The sequence below is a fragment of the Glycine soja genome, chromosome 8 (genome assembly GCF_004193775.1).
Source record: "Glycine soja cultivar W05 chromosome 8, ASM419377v2, whole genome shotgun sequence".
In the NCBI taxonomy this organism is placed as follows: Eukaryota; Viridiplantae; Streptophyta; class Magnoliopsida; order Fabales; family Fabaceae; genus Glycine; species Glycine soja.
Genome location: NC_041009.1, coordinates 10,897,256 through 10,916,490, shown reverse-complemented (window position 1 = coordinate 10,916,490; position 19,235 = coordinate 10,897,256). Strand labels below are relative to the sequence as shown.

The following is a 19,235-nucleotide window of genomic DNA, read 5'->3' as shown; positions in this document are numbered from 1 at the left end:
TAAACAAGAATATAATTAAACATGATTATAATATGACTTATATTGAGGTGTTTAAAATTTTCAAAAAGCAAAATTACTGCTGCAAGTCAATTTTCTCTAAAAAAAAACAAGTGAACAGAAAATTATAACTTCAGAAGCCAAGGGCAACAAAACATGTAGCTATTGTATATTAAAAAGCCAAAAAAAATACTCGGGAAGATTCATCCTAGTCATTGTCGATTCTTCTGATATCTATATCTTAAAATTTTATGAATGTATTATGGAAAGATTTCCTTGACCACATGTACATCTGTTTCCAATTTTTTTCATTTGGCGTGCTAAAGGTCCACACAATATCTAAAATTCACACAATCAACAAAATGTTAAGAGCACGCGTCACAATCGATTGCCTAACAAAATTTTAGGTTCTTCATTTGTCTGTTAACAAGAATGTTATAAGAGTGCAACTATAAGGATCAACACCAATAAACAAACAGGTTATCAAAAACAAGAGTAACACCCTTCTTTCCTCTAGAAGACTAGCTCATGAGGTTTCACGCCAGCCTTTAGAGAAAACCTGGCACCCAAATAAGACTTCAAGTCTGGCACACTCTCAATGGCTTTTAACAATGCAGCATCCACTGTTTTCTGGTCATCTTTCTTCTGCTGGGGTAACACGCTCTTTTCCTGCATCATTGGAAAAAAGAATGCAGAGATCAGCACGCAGAAGCACGTAAGAATAACAGGGAGAACATCAACAAAATCAAAAAACTGATAATCCCACCTCCTTCTCTGCCTCAAAGAACTCCCCTTCTCCCTTCTTCTTCTTCCTCTGGGCTTCCTTCGCAAAGTATTTGTCATCAAAGTTGTTGACATTAACAGCAGAGACATCTACTTTGGTTGATGTGCCAATAACATAGGCCTGATTCACACGTCTCAAAGGAACTCCATTAACCTTGAAAGGACCTGAAATGGCACGTGAGAGACATAAGACGGACCAGAAATGGGTGGAGAACAGAGTACATCCCAAATTCAAATTTGTGATCCATAGGTATTAGGTACTAAAAAACCAATGCCAATGTACATTCTAGAGCACACCCACCAAGATAACCACTAGTCACTAGCATTTCCACCCACATACCCGGAAAACTACACTAGATGGGAAATAAAGGGATAAATTGGTTTTATTTCCTGTTTTGAAAAGTTTAAACATCTTATTATTGTTTTCTATTTTCACTGTTTCCTATTAAGGTTAAATCAGATAATGAAATCCCTAGTATAATAAGAGACAACATTGCGAGATGAAACACTAGTATACACCCAAGCAATAATAGAGAAGCAACATTTTACATACAAGAGAAATAATTGATTATTACTCATCAGGATAAAATAAAAAATTCAATTTATTAATACAATGACAAATGAACAAAATGCTTAGCATGCACAATCTCAGCAATAATGTTTAACAACAAAACTCACCTGTTACAAGAAGCAACCCAGAAGGTAGCTGCTTCAAAAACACTACCCTCTTTCCCTTAAATCTACCAGCAAGAAGAATCAACACTGTTCCGGGGGTAATGCTAGCCCTGAAACACAAACAAAACAGAATCACATGCCATAAGTTCCACATAAAAATAAAACATAACCAAACCAGAAAAATTTTATTGAAAAAAATACTCAAATACATTCCATCATTTACCAATAACCTAGACTAACATAAAATAAATTGATATAATTAAAACTAAAAGTTAGAACTGCTGATTCTACTTAGTTACGTGTTAGTGAATTGGTTAGTTTCCAAACCATTTTACTAAGTTAATTAGTGCATATAAAACCGAGTAGCTTCTATTGTTATAAATTTAACCTGAGCTTTGTATCAGCATATTATATTATTCAATCATTCTATGACATGTCTTTCTAACATCTCAAACTCCAAATCAAATCAATTACACAAACTAAACTAAAATCAAATAAAAACACAAATTTTAGAATCCATTACACATAACAAGTGAGAATGAGATTGATAATGCACCTGAGCTTAGCTGGTTTGGGTTTGTGCTTGTTGACAAGGGGTTTCTTGACATCATCAGCGGGGTAAAATTTGGGTGGTTTTTCAGTGGGAGTTTCAGGTTTGGGTTTGGGGTCGTGGCGAGGTAAAACGCCACCGTTTTTGGCCTTGATAGCCCAAATGCCCCTCTTGTGGTACATCTGCGACCTCGAGTACTTTCCGATTCCCCTTATCAATTCGGGGTTTCTGCTGACCTTGCGTGTTATCTTCGGCGCCATTGCTGCTTCTTCCTGCTACGACAAAAACCCTAATTTTGGTTCGATGCGCAAATGAAATCATAGAGGTGCCTCAATTTGTATAAACCCTATCTAACGGGCCTTGACCCGACTCGAAGATCCATGTCCCAGGCCCACGTATTGTTTTGTCATTAACATAATATGAAAAAATATTAAAATACATAAACACAAAATTGATAAAAATTAATAAAAATAAATTCTATGTAATTACTTTTATGTATTTTTTTAAAAGAAATTACTTTAATGTCTTATTCTCAATTTTGTGACTTTTTTTTAATGTAACCATGGTATTGGTAAGAAATTATCCTAGTAAAAGAAGTAATAAATCTTTGTAAATTTTAAAATATACCAATTGTAAATTATTAAATATACATAGAATCTTTGCTTAGTATTTCCATTAAGCGGTTAATTTGAAAGTAATTTATTTAAAAAAATGCTTTGAATTGACTCTTATTTAAGATACGGGTAAATATTTTTAATAATGTTAAAGCACGCCAATCCAGATTGAAAAGAAATTCTTTTGGAGAGGATGGATGGTGTCAGTGTCACCGTTTATATTGTTTTCTTCAACAAAAAACTGCCCTATCCTTGGAACTTCGTAGTAACCAGAAATACAAATTTTTACGTGCACAAAGTCGTCGGTACTATTAGATGAATCTATAGACTATAGTTGCAAGGTCACATTTGCATCTATGTACCAGTTAACACATAATCAACAATTTTTGTCAAAAAAAAATTACATAATCAACAATTCTGCCTATTAGTTGTGTCTTTGTCCACCTAAACTCAAGCTTAGCGTTGCCTTCCTTTACATGTCACCCACAAGAGAACATCTCCATCTCTTTGGTATGTGTTGTAGAAGTTCGTTGTCACGGTTCAATCCCATGGAAAAACCACTGCACAGTCTCATCCTTTATCCACAGAGAAGTGAGCTTGACTTGAACTTAATTGGATCACAAAATTAACATTGTTAAAAAAATGTCTTCAGGATGAAAAAAGCTTGAAGCCCAATATTGCCTAACGAAATACCAAGCAATGTACTGACTTTTACTTGATGAGCAATTTAAAGGCTTGGCTAGTTGTAATTTATCACAGTTTGAATTATATCAATCATCAAGAAAAAATGTGGCAGCGTTAGGCACATAACCAAACCCTTTGATCTGTAGAATCAAATTGTCTAAAACTAGAGATATAAGTGTAGAGTCACGATGGGCTGTGTCTCTGGCAATAAATCTGTGAACTTCATTATTCACTTCAATCCAGCTCCAACCTGGTTCCTTCACTACCCTGCTCATGTCCATTTTCTCCCTCACCATTCTAACACTTGCCCACATACCTTTTGATGCAAAAATATTTGAAAGTAATATATATGATCCACTATCTGCTGGATCACACGAAATTGCCATCTCAGCAGCATATGTACCCAATTCTACATGACCTGAGACTCTACATGCACTGAGCAAGCTCCTCCACACTACTGCTGCTGGTTTTATTGGCATCTTCTTAACAAATTCCTTAGCTTCATATATTTTACCAGCACGGCCCAAGAGGGAAACCATGCATGCATAATGATCAATCCCTGGTTCAATTCCAAACTTGGACATCGATTCAAAGTGATGAAATCCAAGGTCTAGAAGTCCAGCATGGCTACATGCTGATAGTAAACCTACAAAGGTGACATAATTTGGCTTCACTCCCTCCATAATCATGCGTTCAAACACCTCAAGAGCTTTGGCTGCGTCTCCATGCTGGGCATATGTTGAAATCATGGAATTCCAACAAGCAATGTCTCTTTGGTTTGTGGAACTGAATGCCTTGTGAGCCTCTTCGATGCTTCCACACTTGGCGTACATATCCACTAGGGAATTTGTGACAAAGGGGTCATCATCAAGACCCATCTTTATCACCTGGTTGTGAAACTGCTGACCATGTCGCAGACTTGCTATGTTACTTGCTGCTGCGATTACAGCAGCAAAAGTGAATTCGTTGGGTTTTAGCCTTGACATTTGAAGATCTTTGTAAAGTTTGAGAGACTCCTCATTTTCCAGTTGTTGGCTGTAACCAGAAAACATCGCATTCCATACTACAATGTCTCTGTCATATATCTCCTCAAAAACTAGTCTTGCATCCCCAACACATGAGCATTTTGAATAAACATCTATTAGAGCACTTCCAGCAAAACTGTCTAAAGAAACCCCAAATTTAATAATCAGGCAGTGGATTTGGCTGCTTAGTTCCAGAAGAAATAATGATGAAGATAGCCCAAGAAGGCTTACAAATGTTAATAGAGTTGGTGGCGATAAACTTAGCCGCATTTCACGAAAAAGATCCAATGCTTCAACCAGCTTGTCTTGTCTTGAGTATCCTTCTATCATTGCATTATAGGATACTACATTTATAGCAGCCACAAGGTCAAAGACTTTTCTTGCATTAGTCAAGGAATCACATTTGGCATACATGTCAATCAAACCATTTTTTACAAAATCATCATTGTCAATATTGACCTTGATAGCATAAGCGTGCACTTGTCTTCCCTTTTCTAGGGCCTGCAGTGAACCACATGAATTGAGAACACTAGTGCAACCAAATGCATCAGGCTTCCAACCCTTTCTAACCATTTCAACAAACAGATCCATGGCATCCCCGTGGAATGAATTTTGCATGCAACCAGCAATCATTGTGGTCCACGAAACAACATCTTTATCCACCAGCCGATTGAATAACTTCCGACCTGTCTTCACTTTGTGACATTTCAAATAAAAATCTATAATTCCATTGACCACTGAAACATCCATGTCAAAGCCCCTCCTTAACACATATCCGTGAATTTGCTTCCCCCCTTCAAGAAACTCAAGCATCGAGCACACACTCAAAACACTAGAAATCACATATCTGTCTGGATAGACATTACCCTCTCTCATTTGGTTGAACAACTTCAAGGATACTTCACTTCTTCCAAGTTTTGCATACCCTGCTATAATTGCAGTCCATGTGACAGTGGTTTTAACTTTTAGGCCATCAAAAATCAACCTTGCTTCATCAACATACCCACGCTTGGCATAAAAGTCAATCAAAGACGTACCCACATATACATCCTGAACAAACCCACCCTTAACAACAAAACCATGCAGCTGCAGAGCTTGACTGAGATTACCCAATTGTGTACAAGCTCTAACAACACTGGCTAAAATGTATTCATTTGGTTTCTCACTGCAACTTCGCATGAACCGGCAGAACAACAACAGTGCTTCCACACTGTAACCATGTTGAGTGTACATAGAAACCATGGAGGACCAAGTAACTAGGTTCCTATGAGGCATAGTATCGAACAGCTTCTGTGCATCACTTTGAAGGTTCATTTTTGAGTATGCGTGCAAGAGAGTGTTAACAAGGAAGACATCATGTTGGTGAAAACCCAACACCACAATGTGGGCATGGATTTTCTTATAGTAATGAGAAGTGAGAATGTTTGGGGATGGCAATTGCAATAACTTGCCCAATTCACGACCAATTTTCCTTTGTATAAGGATTGGAGAATCATGTGGTTGAAGAAAAGGAGGTAACAGAGTGGAGAAGTGCAAAGTTTGGCTCACATTGTCTTTGTTGAGGAATTTGAAGTGGGATATTCCTAGTAGTAGTCGATGCTGGCTTCGCATCATAGATAGAAGCGAAGTGGATGCATGCTCTAATTTTAGTTTTAGCTTAATGATGCCAAAATCAATATGAACATTTTATCTACTTCGGATTTATGAGAACGTTAATCTTCAAAATTCAGGTAAGTGTTGTACACAGAACTAAAGGCTTAAATATGCTTTTTAATCCATTATTTTTTACTAAAAATTGTTTTAGTTTTTTATCTTTTAAAAGTTTTATTTTTTTATTATTTATCTCTTTTTTAACCTTTTAATTAATGTTGAATAAATATTCAATAATTAAAAACAGAGTAGATCCTGGTCATAAAAAAAGAGTATTTTCAGGTCAGTAATTAAGTGCATTTTATTTGTACATGCGTTTAAAATGCATTTCTAAGGAACTAATACCTACACAAATTCATAAATCCTGAAGATTTTATTTTTCTTTTCAAAATTGTACCAATGTGTCATTGGTTATAGGTTGTGTCCAACAATGATGCATTAAGTATGTGTCTACCAAATTTTCCCTTTCAAAATAATGCTTATATAATAATTTTGTAAGCAAGAGCACTAAGGCCTAGGGGTATTCCGTATTCAAAAGTGTATTACGTACCTACAAATTCTTGTCAGTCGAGCTATTACACATGTTGATAATAATAATGTTAATCATATTTAGGATATGTTTGATTTAGAGGATGAAAAAAATTGAATTAAAATAAAACGTAAAAGATATGAATCCAAAAAAATACAACATTTATCTCCAACTTTATTTCTCTCATCTCTGCCAAATACACAATTATTTCTTTGAGAGAAAAAAAAAATTAAGAATAACGAAACTCAAATAATTTGGTGATTCTTAATAAATCTCAATTTTATTTTATCTATAAAAAAACGAGAAAAAGTATTGGTGCGAATGCGATCTCCCTAACCCTAATAGAGCATGTTAGTGACGTTAGCAGCGGGCAAGCTCGCCTGCCGGCACCTTCAAAACCGTGGCCTCCGATCTTCAAAATCAAAGCCAATTTCCACCATCTGTTTAAGGCTTTCCACCAGCCATTCTTTTACAGTAATAGATCGTAAAGAAAAATGGTAGAACAGCTTTCTGTGGGTTTGGGGAAAGTGGGAAAAGAGTAATACATATATTGTAATTTTAATAGTAAAAATTAAAATAAAACATCATTTTGTATGTTCTTGATATTTTAAGTACATGTAAAAGTTCACATCAAATATATCTTAAAGTATAGGTTGAATAAAAAAAATTACAAAACATAATGTTCATTAACTATAATAAGTTTATATCTAAAAAAAAGAAAATAACAAATTGATATAATAAAATTATAAGATATCAAGATATAAAAAATGTAAACTAATATAAATGATTGGATTATAGTTTTATAAGATACAAATTTAATAGTAATCGGTAAAATAATTTATACCTATGTAATTGTTGTTAAATATGTGTTTTTATTTACCTTTAAAATGTTTAAGAATAAATTTAAAAATAAAAAAAAATGAAAAGTACTAATTTAAACCAATTAGAAATAAAATTAAGTTTATATCTTTATTAATTTTTCTCTCTCTTTATTTTACTTTTCTGCTTTATTTGCGTGGCTGGAGTGACAAATGAATGGTTAAGGAGACATGAAAAATGACTTCATATAATTTAGACTGTCCATCTTTTAGAACATTCTAACAAAAGGAAGAAATCGAAAGTTGTATGTGGATTCCATGTCAAATTTATGTTCCGTCCAATTTTTCATGGAAAGGAAAAGGAAAAAATATATTTTTTTATACAAAACAATAATAACTTTACTTATATTATATCTCCTTTTTTTAAAGGAAATGTTATATCATTATTTATTTAACACACACATCATTAATGTTCCTTAAAATTTGAAAAACAATTTTTTAAGTTAAAATGAGAATTTTCGTGTCTTTCGTGTCTCACACACATGTGTGAGTGTAAAAAGAAAATAAGACCTGTAAAAATATATTAAGAACAATTTGAAAAACAATTTTTTAAGTCAAAATGAGAATTTTCGTGTCTCACACACACGTGTGTGAGTATAAAAAGAAAATAAGACCTGTAAAAATATATTAAGAACTGGAGTTAAATAAACCATCTCTTAATCTAAATAGAAGATTAGACGTTTAGGACAATCATAGCCTCTTTTTTTTGGATAACACGCCATAGCTTTATATTGTCAAACTCAAAGGGAAACCACTTTTGTATAACCTGCCAAAGTGCCAAACTACTTTTATTTAAAATAAAACATTATCTTTACTTTTGATGAACTCTTAACCTTGTCTAGGATATATAAACAGCGATACGAATAATTAATATAGGGGAAGAGTACATTAAATAAAATGCTAAATAAACTATGGCGTTGATATTGTTGTCACTTTATTTTTATTTTACTTTTTTTACATTTATAAGTTATAATCTTTATTATATAGTAGTAATTTGTTGTGCCTCGTGTCCTGCGATTTGTTCAACCGCCATCTCCAAATATATCTTGTCCTCCTTTTATTTGAATTTAGAACCTAATGGTTTTGAAGAGTAATGAGTAAAGACTATTCAAGAAGACTTGAAGTCTTCGATTATAGCTTATTTATATTTGACACATGACATGAGACAAAACTAATAAAATCATGCAGTAACTCGTAATCCCAACTAAAAAAAAAAGGATAATAATTAATAATGACATAAGTGGGTAGGTAGGTTTTGGTTCACAAATGGTAGGTAAGAGTTTTCTTCTAATCAAATATTTCATCCTATTAGTCCCAATGGAAGAAGATCTTAAGTCTGATTAATTGGCCACACCAAGAAAAGGAGGCGACTGGTTCAAAAGTCTAAGCTTAGTCTTCATCAAAATAATGATCTGGACCTATTTTATAATAATCCCATGAGCTCAAATAAAACAATCAACTTTTTTTATTATTGATTAAAATTTGTCAAAAATTACATTTTTATTTTAATTTTATGTTATTGATACAACATATTTATCAGTATTAACAATAATTAATTTTGGTCAAGAAATTAATTAATCAATCATCTTTAATAAAGTCATTGTCTCATTCACATTTTTTCAATTATCCAATACAAAACTCTGCTTGAAAAATTTGAAGTTATCTCTACATAAACCAACCAACCACATAGTACACGTTTGAAAATCCGTTGGGAAGCCTGCGGATGTTCACTAATGAGTCTCCTCCCTTCTTTTTGCAAATGACCGTTGAACGAGTAATGTGCGTTGCCACAAATCCAACAAGAAAATGTAACTTATATTGCCACAAATTTTATAAATTAAAAAAATGATAAAAAAAATTACACTAACAATAATTAATAAAAATTTTAGTATAGATTAACAAAATTCATCACACACCACACCAATGTGATCTTTGCAATCTTACTATGAGCAAAAAAGAGTGTTATACTCTTACAAAATACCGTTGATGGTAAAACTTGTTTTTACAATGGGTTAGAAATGATTGAAGATGAAGGAGCTATCGCTATCTCACCAGAATCGTTGTGGTGGTGATGTTGCGTCAAATTTGTTATTCTTTCTTTGTTTGAAAGGAGAATGCACGCACTCTCCTACACGTACGGCCTGCACCACTACTTCCACCAACTTCCCAACTCGTGGTAGGTGATGCGCAGAGCACGTGCTACTTTAATTTGGACCACAAAGTACAAACCTTTTATTCTCCTAATTAATAATTTCTAAACTCTTATTCCTTTCAATTTAGCTTTTCTTAATTTGGTAATTTTAAAACCAAAATATACAATTTTAATATTTTTAAAATAAAATTATAAAAGAATAATATGGTTTGACTTATTTCTAATCATCGTAACTGAAAAAAGAAAAAGAAAATGAGATGTATTTTGTAGTATGCGATTCTGAAACACCCACATGCCACGTGTGTGTATCAGTGAAACCAAACCTACCAGTTCCACCAATCCACCCATCACGTTATGAAAAGTCAAAATAAAAAACTGGCTCGTGTAAAAATATATTTGAGGTGTAGTTTATAAAATATTTTTTTTTAAAAAAAGTAAGTATATATTAATAATTTTGAAATTTGAAGTATTAATAATTTTAAAAAAAGCTATTTCATTAACGATAAAATTATAAAAAAATATTTTAAAATTTAAATTAATTAATAAATATTATATAGTAATGACTTATAAATATCTTTTACACTTAATATAATTAAATAAATCAGATCGTAATTAAAATATTCATAAATATTTTATGAAAACATTAATTTAGTCATTAATAAAAAGTGATGTATGACTGAATGAAAACGAAATGTTTAAAAATTATTTTGTTTTAAAATAAAATTTAATTTATCATAGCGTACGTTAAAATACATAAGGGTCAGATAAATTAGCAGTCAAAATAAAACTGTTTATAAATGAAAATAAAATAAAATAATCAAATCAATTGCAAGTTCATAACTAAACTAAAGCTCATTTAGTTTAAAAGTACAGAAATTAATGGAAATCTTGTGATACTAAATATCTTTAATTTCTGCCTATAAAAAAAATAATTACAATCAAGATAAGGAAAAATCAAAGTTATCTCATGAATTCGGTGGGAAGACTATCCACCAAAAAAATAAAGAATAAATGAATTGTATCAGCTACCATTAGTGGTCACACTCATACCAAATCCTAATGAACAAATAATTTATTCACTTTCATACTCATTCAATCGAAAACCGCCCAAACGTATAATTTATTAAGCTTTATAATAACAAATAAATAATATATACTAAGATTACAGGGTTATCTAATTACTAATCACAACATATGCATGTGAAATTGTATAGTAAATCTTCTTAAAAATTCATATTAAATAGATCACTGTGTAATTTTTTGGTAAAGAAAAAAATGAGTTACTATTTTTTTTTTGTTTGACAGCGAGTGTGACTCATTTTTATTCATATTATACTTGACTTCTTTTTATTCATATTAAATATGACTTCTTTGTAGTTGATATTTAAATATTTTTTTATACTAAATGAATGCGACTCATTCAATAACACGTTGAGTTAAGTTAATAATACATATTAAGATTATAAGGAGAATTGGAATTTAATTTCTGTATACCACAAATTTTTAATCTGTAATTTTTTTTTTTTTTGAAAGAGATAAAATTTTTCAAGTGAAACTAAATCTAATACACTAAAATCAGTTTAATAGTAAGGAGATTCTAATTTAATACGAGAAAATAAATTATACATTGATAATATATAATATTTTTATATTATTGTTATTTATAGTTTATTAGTTTTGATAATAATTATTTTAAAATCACATTAAACATGATTTTTAATAAGTTGATCTTTTTTTAGGTCGAATATGAGTTTTTTTTTTTAAGTATTTAACGCAGCCATAATAATTAATTTACATCATATTTATGATGTGGTGATTTTTACTACCAAATAATTTCCGGTGAGATTTGTAGTTAAAATGTAACAATCCAACACTCCTTGATCAACGCATAATAAGTTGACCTGGTACGATTGCTTTTTAATTAATTTATTTTTTCATTTGTTAGTTACTACAAAAATTCGAGGAGTGGATCATGAAAATTGAATTGGATCTTTATCCATAAGAAACAGAATGAGAGAAAGAAAAAGGATGAGAAAACCATTTCAGAATTCATAATCATACCTTTTTCCACTCTGACGCCATTTTATTATTCATTCATATTAATATTAGGCTCTCACCCTCCATTCCAATTGCTATTAGATTCTGCTTCCATTTTTTTTTTCTCTCTACACCTCTTCTTCTTCACTTCCTCTTTACTGTTTGTTACTTCAATTTTGTGATTCGTTCTTTCTGGATTCAATTGAGTAAAAATCTGCGTGGTTTGAGCAATGGATGTTAAAGCTGCGCCGAGGTTACAACTTTCAGCGGTGGTTCAACCCGAAAGTATTGGAAGAAGACCACCCAGCACATGTCGTTTGGGTGTGTCTCGGGAACCGCAGAGCCTTCGGGTTTTTGTTTCGTCAACGATGATGCGCCGCAGAACAACCGCTTTGGAGGTTTCCTGTTCTTACGGCAACATTTCAGGTTCCCATTCTAACCAATGATCCCATCACGTTTTATATATATATATATATAATTTTTCCTCTGCTGGTGTTGTTGAATTTCGTTCTTGCTGCTTTCCACTCCCTTTTGTTGTTGAAGTCTCTTTTTGGTTCTTTTTTATTATTATTTAATTTTGCTGAAAGGATTGTTAGTTCTGAGCTATCTGTCTTTCAAACAAAATGAAGGATTGGTAATTGCGGTAAGAAGGTATAATGAAGTAATGAACCATACTTGTAAATTGTCAATGAATCCGGAACAACGATTTGTCCATTTTGTGTGGAATATTATAAATCTGCCTCCAAAGGTACCTGATAAATAATATCTCTGAATATTTGTTCTTTAACCGTGTCAAATAGCGTCACATGGTTTGATCCATGTAGGGTAAGGCTCTTGTAGTTGTTGTTAGTGAAAAGATTTTACACTATAAAAAAATGGATAGAAATCATCAGATATGATTTTTAAAATAATTTTATAGAAGTCAATAATATTTAATTATATGTCATTCTATTATTGGATGACAGTGTAAAAAAAACCTTTATACTGGTAGTATATTTTAATTAAATTCTTGTTATTTTGTCCAATCCATTCTTTTCCTGTCTGAATTATGTACATAAAATAGGTTTTCGTAAGTTTTTTCCCCCAGCAATATCTTAATTGAAAAACATTATATGATTAATATGAAAAGATAATACTAGTAGTCCCCGGTTTTCAATCCAGCAATAACTACATTGTCCAGTTTTGTTTTGAACTAGCTTTTATTATCTGCAGATTGAATTATATTTCCTTTTCCATTATTGATTAGTCAAGAAAATTATGTTACCACGTCTTTTGAGGGAAAACACGGTGTTTGAGAAGATGTAGTATGGATTATGCCTGGAGTGGATCTAGTTTCTTACTGGATAAAACAAGTGCTGCCAATTTTGAATTTTTACATATTATTCCTAATTTTGTTTTTGTAGCTTCAATATTGGAATCTGGAAGTGTTCGTGCTCCTCTTGATGAAGAGCTGATTCTAAAGGTATAACAATGGTGCTGTTTGTCATTTTTAATTAATTTAGTAAATTCACCAATAGATTGATATTAGGTTAATTGGCTTCTTTAAAGTATCTATAATTCTATTTGCCATTATCTTACTTGAATCATTAAAATTGCAGAATAGATCGCAAGAGATCCAGCCATATTTAAATGGACGCTGTATTTATCTTGTTGGTCAGTTTCTTGATTGACTTCTTGTGCTTAACATGGTATGCTTTGGAAATTACTTTGGCATTAAAAATGCTTTGAATTTGACATGCAGGAATGATGGGCTCTGGGAAAACAACGGTGGGGAAGATAATGTCACAAGTGCTTGGTTATTCATTTTGTGATAGGTTAGTATGTTAATTGCTCATCTTTTTTCATGGGTAGAAAATGCATTTAATAGCAAGTAAATTATGTGTAATTGGAATGCACAATAGACCAGTAGAATACCGAAAGAATGATCATTGCTTGTAAAGCAGCTCCTTTATTTTTATTTGTGCAATTATTTCATTATATTTTTAGCAACTGATAAGAGCTTCAACCAATATTCATATTCAATTAATATTAGAGGGAACTGAGGACATGTAAAAGATGTATATATGTGTGATACTATGATTGAATTCAATAGATGAAAACAGGGTGGGTCTTGGTTAAGCTGGGGAATATGATCTACTCTGCTGTGCGATGCTTCTGTTCAGATCTTTATATTACAGTGTACATGTTCTATCACAATACAATTACTCTTTCATGACCATATTAGAGGTCATGCTGAATATCTTCTCTATTTTTTTTAACTTACTGGTGTTGTAGTGATGCATTGGTGGAGGAGGAGGTTGGTGGAAACTCTGTAGCTGATATATTCAAGCAACATGGTGAAACTTTCTTTCGTAATAAGGAGGTCAGTTGGAAAGCACTATGATTTTAGTTGTTATACTCTTCGGTATTCAGAGAGTGTGTTTAGTTCTTTTGAACTTTTAGATTCTCATGTTTCTTTAATTTCATCCAGCATCCTCGTTGTCATCCATCTTCATATTATCTTTATGTTATAAGCAGCGGTGGTGCTTAATTGTTTTAAGTGGATTGGCCATATAGAAAAAATAGGCTAACATTTGTTTTTAGTCCTTGGAAATATGACTTTTCATTTTAGTTTTTTTTTTTTTTAATTCTTACATTTAGCAATGTGTTTTTTGTCCTTTATTAGAGACTAAAAGTACATAATTTTAAACCAATTGAGGTCAGATTTAGTTGAAGGGGCTAGTCATCCGCAAAGTAGCAAATCAAGTAAATTATTATCAGCATCTTTGATGGCTAGACATGTCTGTAATTGTTGCATGGCACTTCCTTGGGCCACTGGCTATGCCAAGAGCTCCCAGTGTCCCACATGTTCATTAAGCTATACCCTATTCCACTTCAACCTGTCCTGGCACAATTCTGCTGCGTTATTCCTAAAATGTGGAACTGTTCTGATTTTGTGTAGCTTTCTCCTCTCATTCCAGTAGCTTTTTCTCTATTTTCCATCTTCCCACTAGTCTTTCCTCTGCTGTCAATCCATTCTGACAACAGTGTCCAGTGATTTGCAACTGCTGGTGGCTTCTCCAGCCACTATCTGGTGCCTTTTCCTTGGTAACAAGCTTTGGCTTGTATCACATGCTAAAATGCCTTTAGTATTCATAGGATTTAGTATTTAGGAAATTGCACTCATTTAATCTTTGTCCATAGTGTCTATATATGGATTTTTGAATTTTTGCATGATGGAGGTACTGAATAAGAAAGCTTTTCATAGAATATCCTATCTATATTTCTCTCTTCCTCCCCATCTAAATTCAACAGAAACTTTGGTATCATGAATTGTTTTGGATTATTTTTGTGGTTCTGTTATTGCATTCACCATTCTGTTTCCCTTCTTACCATTTCAGACTGAGGTGTTGCATAAGCTATCCCTGATGCATCAACTTGTTATTTCTACTGGTGGAGGTGCTGTTACAAGGCCCATCAATTGGTATAAGAATTAGTTCAGTACTGAGAAAAGTTTAAACTTTACTCTTTTTCAATTAAATCTTTCCTCATCTTTACATGTGAATGGATTTTTAGGAAATATATGCACAAGGGAGTTAGTGTTTGGTTGGATGTACCAGTGGAAGCCCTGGCACAGAGAATTGCAGCTGTAGGAACTAATTCTCGCCCCCTTCTACACTATGAAGCAGGAGATCCTTACACACGGGTAAGTATTTATGTTCTATAGTAGGAGTGTTCTTCATAGGACCAACTTATTTAAGCTACCAAGTTGGACCAACTTATCATCATAGGAATTTGCATCAAAATTATTTTTCCACTAAATAATTTTACCCTTTGGAATTCACGTTCAGGCTTTTATGCGTTTGTCTGCTCTTTTTGAAGAGAGAGGTGAAGCATACGCCAACGCCAATGCCAGGGTCTCATTAAAAAGTATGTCTATTAATCTTTCCTTAATGTTTTGGAATAAATAGTGTGGAATTTGTCCAGAATATCTGGGAAAGAACAAACATGCTTTGTATTTATTGTTGAAAGCTTCTTAGATGTGTTAACACCATCCGTCAACAAGATGATAACATTAAAATGCAATGTCTGATGCTGTTTTGTTTGTGACAGATATAGCAATAAAACTGGGCAAAAGAGATGTGTCCGAATTGTCTCCAACAGATATTGCAATTGAGGTCTTGCACAATTTCTGCCTCATGCCCTTCCTTCTAATTTCGTCAGCTCTAGGCGAACTGAAAAGTTCCTGGGAGCTAAAGTTGAATCTAACTTTTGTTTCATTGATGTTATCTAATGTTCCCCCTTTGTATCTTGCAGGCGCTAGAACAAATTGACAACTTTTTGAAGGGGGAAGGGGGCCGCTATGCAGAATGCTAGTACAAGCTTTGGTTACAAGCTTCTTTTTGATTGTTCATATTTTTTTTTATGCAATTGCGATTAAGGTCATGCTGTCGACCTCGCTTTTGGTAAAAAAAAAAAAAGGTGGTAATGCAACATGGCACTTGTTTATGCATAATTTGTGTTGGCAAATGGGCAAAATCCAACAGCCAATTGCAACAACATTTAATTTATGTTCTGTTTATTGTTGAATGTTGATGTGTGTGTGTATATATACTGGAGAACGAAGTGTTGTAATCGGAGTTGGGTTGATCAATTTATGTATGCCCTCCTCTAAAGAGGTTTGTATGTTGTAAAGTGACACGCATATTTTAAATTCTTCTTTATCTTATATTTATCTCCCATGCGTGCATTTAAGGACATCTTATTTCATATCATTAGGTTGATATCATATAAATAAGAGTTTTGTGAGATCCAACTCTTCACAATATCTTCTGCCAAAAAAAAAAAACTCTCCATAATATCGAAGACCAAATCTAAGATAACATTTTTGTTGAATGAAACTTTATTAAAGACCTACATAATAATATGATTTTTTTTGTTTGGTTAGTAAGCAAGAAAGTTTAATATACACCTAAAGCCCAAAGCTTTAACCCAAAGCATTGATATGCTGTTGTAAAATCTTGTTGTATTCACATGAGTGGAAACAATTTATTTAGTAGAAGAATTAGTGTTTAATTCTCATCGTGTGTCAAATTTTCTTGAGTCAACGAAAATTACGCACAACGTGCAAAGAAACTTGTACTTAATACATGTTTAGTTGCACATTATGCAAATAAAAACTACCTAAAATGTGGAAATTCGGAAGTGACATTGGGTTAATTTATAATAAACATGAAAAATTAATCAAATTTCCTTCACTATACCACAAAATTAAATACTCTTACTTCAAAGAGATGAACGAAAGAAGCAAAAAAAAAAAAAAAGAGATGAACGAAAATTCAAACTTACAATTTGTCACATCCAAGATGTTGTTTTACTTCACTCAACCAATCCCTTGAATTAGGTTTTATTCAAATTAATTTCTTTGCATCCCTTGATATTTTTTTATTATATCCCTTGATATTAATTTCTTACCTTGCCTTTGTAGATGATCTTTTACTTTTTGCAAAAATAAACTTGGAGCAAACTAATGCCATAAAGAAAATACTAGACATTTTCTGTACCAGTTCAGACCAAAAAGTGAATGTTGACAAAGTCATAATTTTGTTCTCTAATAATATTCACTAAAATATTAGAGATGATAGTGTGCACAAGCTTGACTTTCAAAGGACAACAGACCTTGGGAAGCATCTTGGTGTCCTTCTCCACCATGACAGAGTGTCCAAGCAAAATCATCAATTTATTATTGACAAATTAATCAAAGGTTAAGCCTTGGTTTGAGGAAAGCTAGTATTATGAACTAAGCTTTTTTAATGAAGGCGGGGTGAAAATTATGTATAAGACCTAATGATTTTTGGGTACAAGTTGTACATTCAAAATACAAATACAGTAATGATGTACTACCTATTATTGATAAGCATCGACCCGAAACTAATTTGTGGAAGAGGATCATGAAGTGTTGGGATAAGTTATTGTCAAATATGACCTGGAGAGTGAGTAATGGTAGAACAATAAAATTTTGGAAAGATAACTGAGTCCTAAATCATGGTAAGCTAGATCAATATTTGAGTGGACAAACCAATCATGGGAGAACATTTTGGTATATTTTTATGTCAATGCTAAAGGAGTTTGGGATTTGGAGTGAATTGTTGTTGATTTACCAGTGAATGTTGTTGAAAGTATAAAGACGTCGAAACCACCTTGCATGGCCAGTAAAATAGATTATTTGGAGTGGAATAGTGTTGTTGATGACCGCTTTTCAGTTAAAGATGCTTATCTCGAATTGTCTAATGCTTATACTCTTTAAGAATCTATGTTGTTTAAAAAAATTTGGTGTTGGGATGGCCCATAAAGGAATAGATTTCATTTATGGAAAATTGGTTTTGAAGTGTTGCCCACAAATGAGTTAAGACATTAGGCAACATACGACAAATGGCGTTATTTGCCCGTTGTGTAAAAATAAGGTAGTAAATGAGATGCCTGCGCTCAAAGCCAATAAATGGGTGCAACCAATATGGTGAGAATTTAATATGAATGTTGGATATATGTTCTTTAACTTTGATATGCCTAGTTGACTTATCATGAATGTTTGCAACATGAGAACAAAGGGAAAGGTGAAGTGGAGCACTATATTTGGAACTATTGTTGATCGTATTTGGTCGAGAAGAAATGAATTCATCTTCAGTAATAAGTGGACAAACACTCTAGGTATGGTGCTGAGTGTTTGGAGTGGTGTACGTGATATAAGTAGAAGCAAGCTCAGCCATATGATATTGACACCAAATGATGACAATGACAACCACAATGCTTATGGAATGTGGAAGAAGCCTCTGCATGGTACTATGAAAATTATTTGTGAAAGCTCTTGCCGCATGTGATTCTGTGCTCTGAAATGATAAAGGTGATTTCTGAAAACATTTTCAAGAAGACTTGGGCATTGTACTATTTTGGAAGCTAAACTTTGGGTCATTCTATTTGGTATGAATATAACATGTGATTCGGGTTGTAGAGCAATTATTGTTGAGATTAATTGTTCTAAAGCTTGTCAAGCTTGTGGAGGACCCTAGATATCATGAAGGACAAGTTGTAGATATTGCCTATGAGATTGTGAAGACCAAGAAAAAGTTTACTTCATGTTTCATTGTCCATGTATTGCGTTAGGCAAATAATACAATAGACCGTTTTGTCAAAAATGACTTAACCATTAATAGGGATGTATGTTTTTATGATAGATTACTGAATTTTATTGTAACTTCCATAAGGATGAATATAAATGTTGACCCCTTTATTTTGAGTAATATATAATTTTTGTCTTCAGCCTTATTGCCTCAACAACAAAAAATAAAATTATAGTTATTTAGCTTAGGTGTCCGCATAAGGCCCTTCATAAGAAATTCTGGAACACCTATGCATATGTAAATTTATATCACTTAAGTCTCAAGCCATTAATATCATTTATGTTTCTTCACGTTAAAATTCTGAAGATTTTATAACTCTTAGTTATAGTTATTATTTAATTGTTGACCCCACTAACATCGTAGTTGAGATGGCCGAGTTGGTCTAAGGCGCCAGATTAAGGTTCTGGTCCGAAAGGGCGTGGGTTCAAATCCCACTCTCAACAATAGTTATTTTTTTCTCTTTGGTTGGTCCTACCAACTACGTTTGAAGTCCTTATCTACACC

The 19,235-nt window shown here is 32.7% G+C and overlaps 3 protein-coding genes and 1 non-coding gene across 4 annotated transcripts; 2 read left to right on the top strand and 2 right to left on the bottom strand.

Annotated features, from left to right (window-relative positions):
- Nucleotides 1-333: 333 nt before the first annotated feature.
- Nucleotides 334-2,322, bottom strand: LOC114421915 (60S ribosomal protein L6-1-like). Its single transcript, XM_028388051.1, has 4 exons — nt 2,012-2,322; nt 1,459-1,565; nt 764-945; nt 334-666 (listed from the first exon to the last, which is right to left on the bottom strand). The coding sequence occupies exons 1-4, from the start codon at nt 2,263-2,265 to the stop codon at nt 511-513; spliced, it is 699 nt and encodes a 232-aa protein (XP_028243852.1). The 5' UTR covers nt 2,266-2,322; the 3' UTR covers nt 334-510.
- A 599-nt stretch (nt 2,323-2,921) lies between these two features.
- LOC114424060 (pentatricopeptide repeat-containing protein At4g39530) lies at nt 2,922-6,040 on the bottom strand. The gene has a single exon (XM_028390927.1). It carries the CDS (start codon nt 5,940-5,942, stop codon nt 3,390-3,392), a length of 2,553 nt encoding a protein of 850 aa, XP_028246728.1. The 5' UTR covers nt 5,943-6,040; the 3' UTR covers nt 2,922-3,389.
- A 5,451-nt stretch (nt 6,041-11,491) lies between these two features.
- On the top strand, nt 11,492-16,293 carry LOC114421913 (shikimate kinase 1, chloroplastic-like). Its single transcript, XM_028388049.1, has 10 exons — nt 11,492-12,000; nt 12,978-13,036; nt 13,173-13,227; nt 13,316-13,388; nt 13,849-13,936; nt 14,955-15,037; nt 15,130-15,259; nt 15,405-15,483; nt 15,667-15,731; nt 15,871-16,293. Exons 1-10 carry the CDS (start codon nt 11,805-11,807, stop codon nt 15,928-15,930), a joined length of 888 nt encoding a protein of 295 aa, XP_028243850.1. The 5' UTR covers nt 11,492-11,804; the 3' UTR covers nt 15,931-16,293.
- A 2,800-nt stretch (nt 16,294-19,093) lies between these two features.
- TRNAL-AAG lies at nt 19,094-19,174 on the top strand. The gene has a single exon. It is a non-coding gene; the product is annotated as a tRNA-Leu (tRNA).
- Nucleotides 19,175-19,235: the final 61 nt, after the last annotated feature.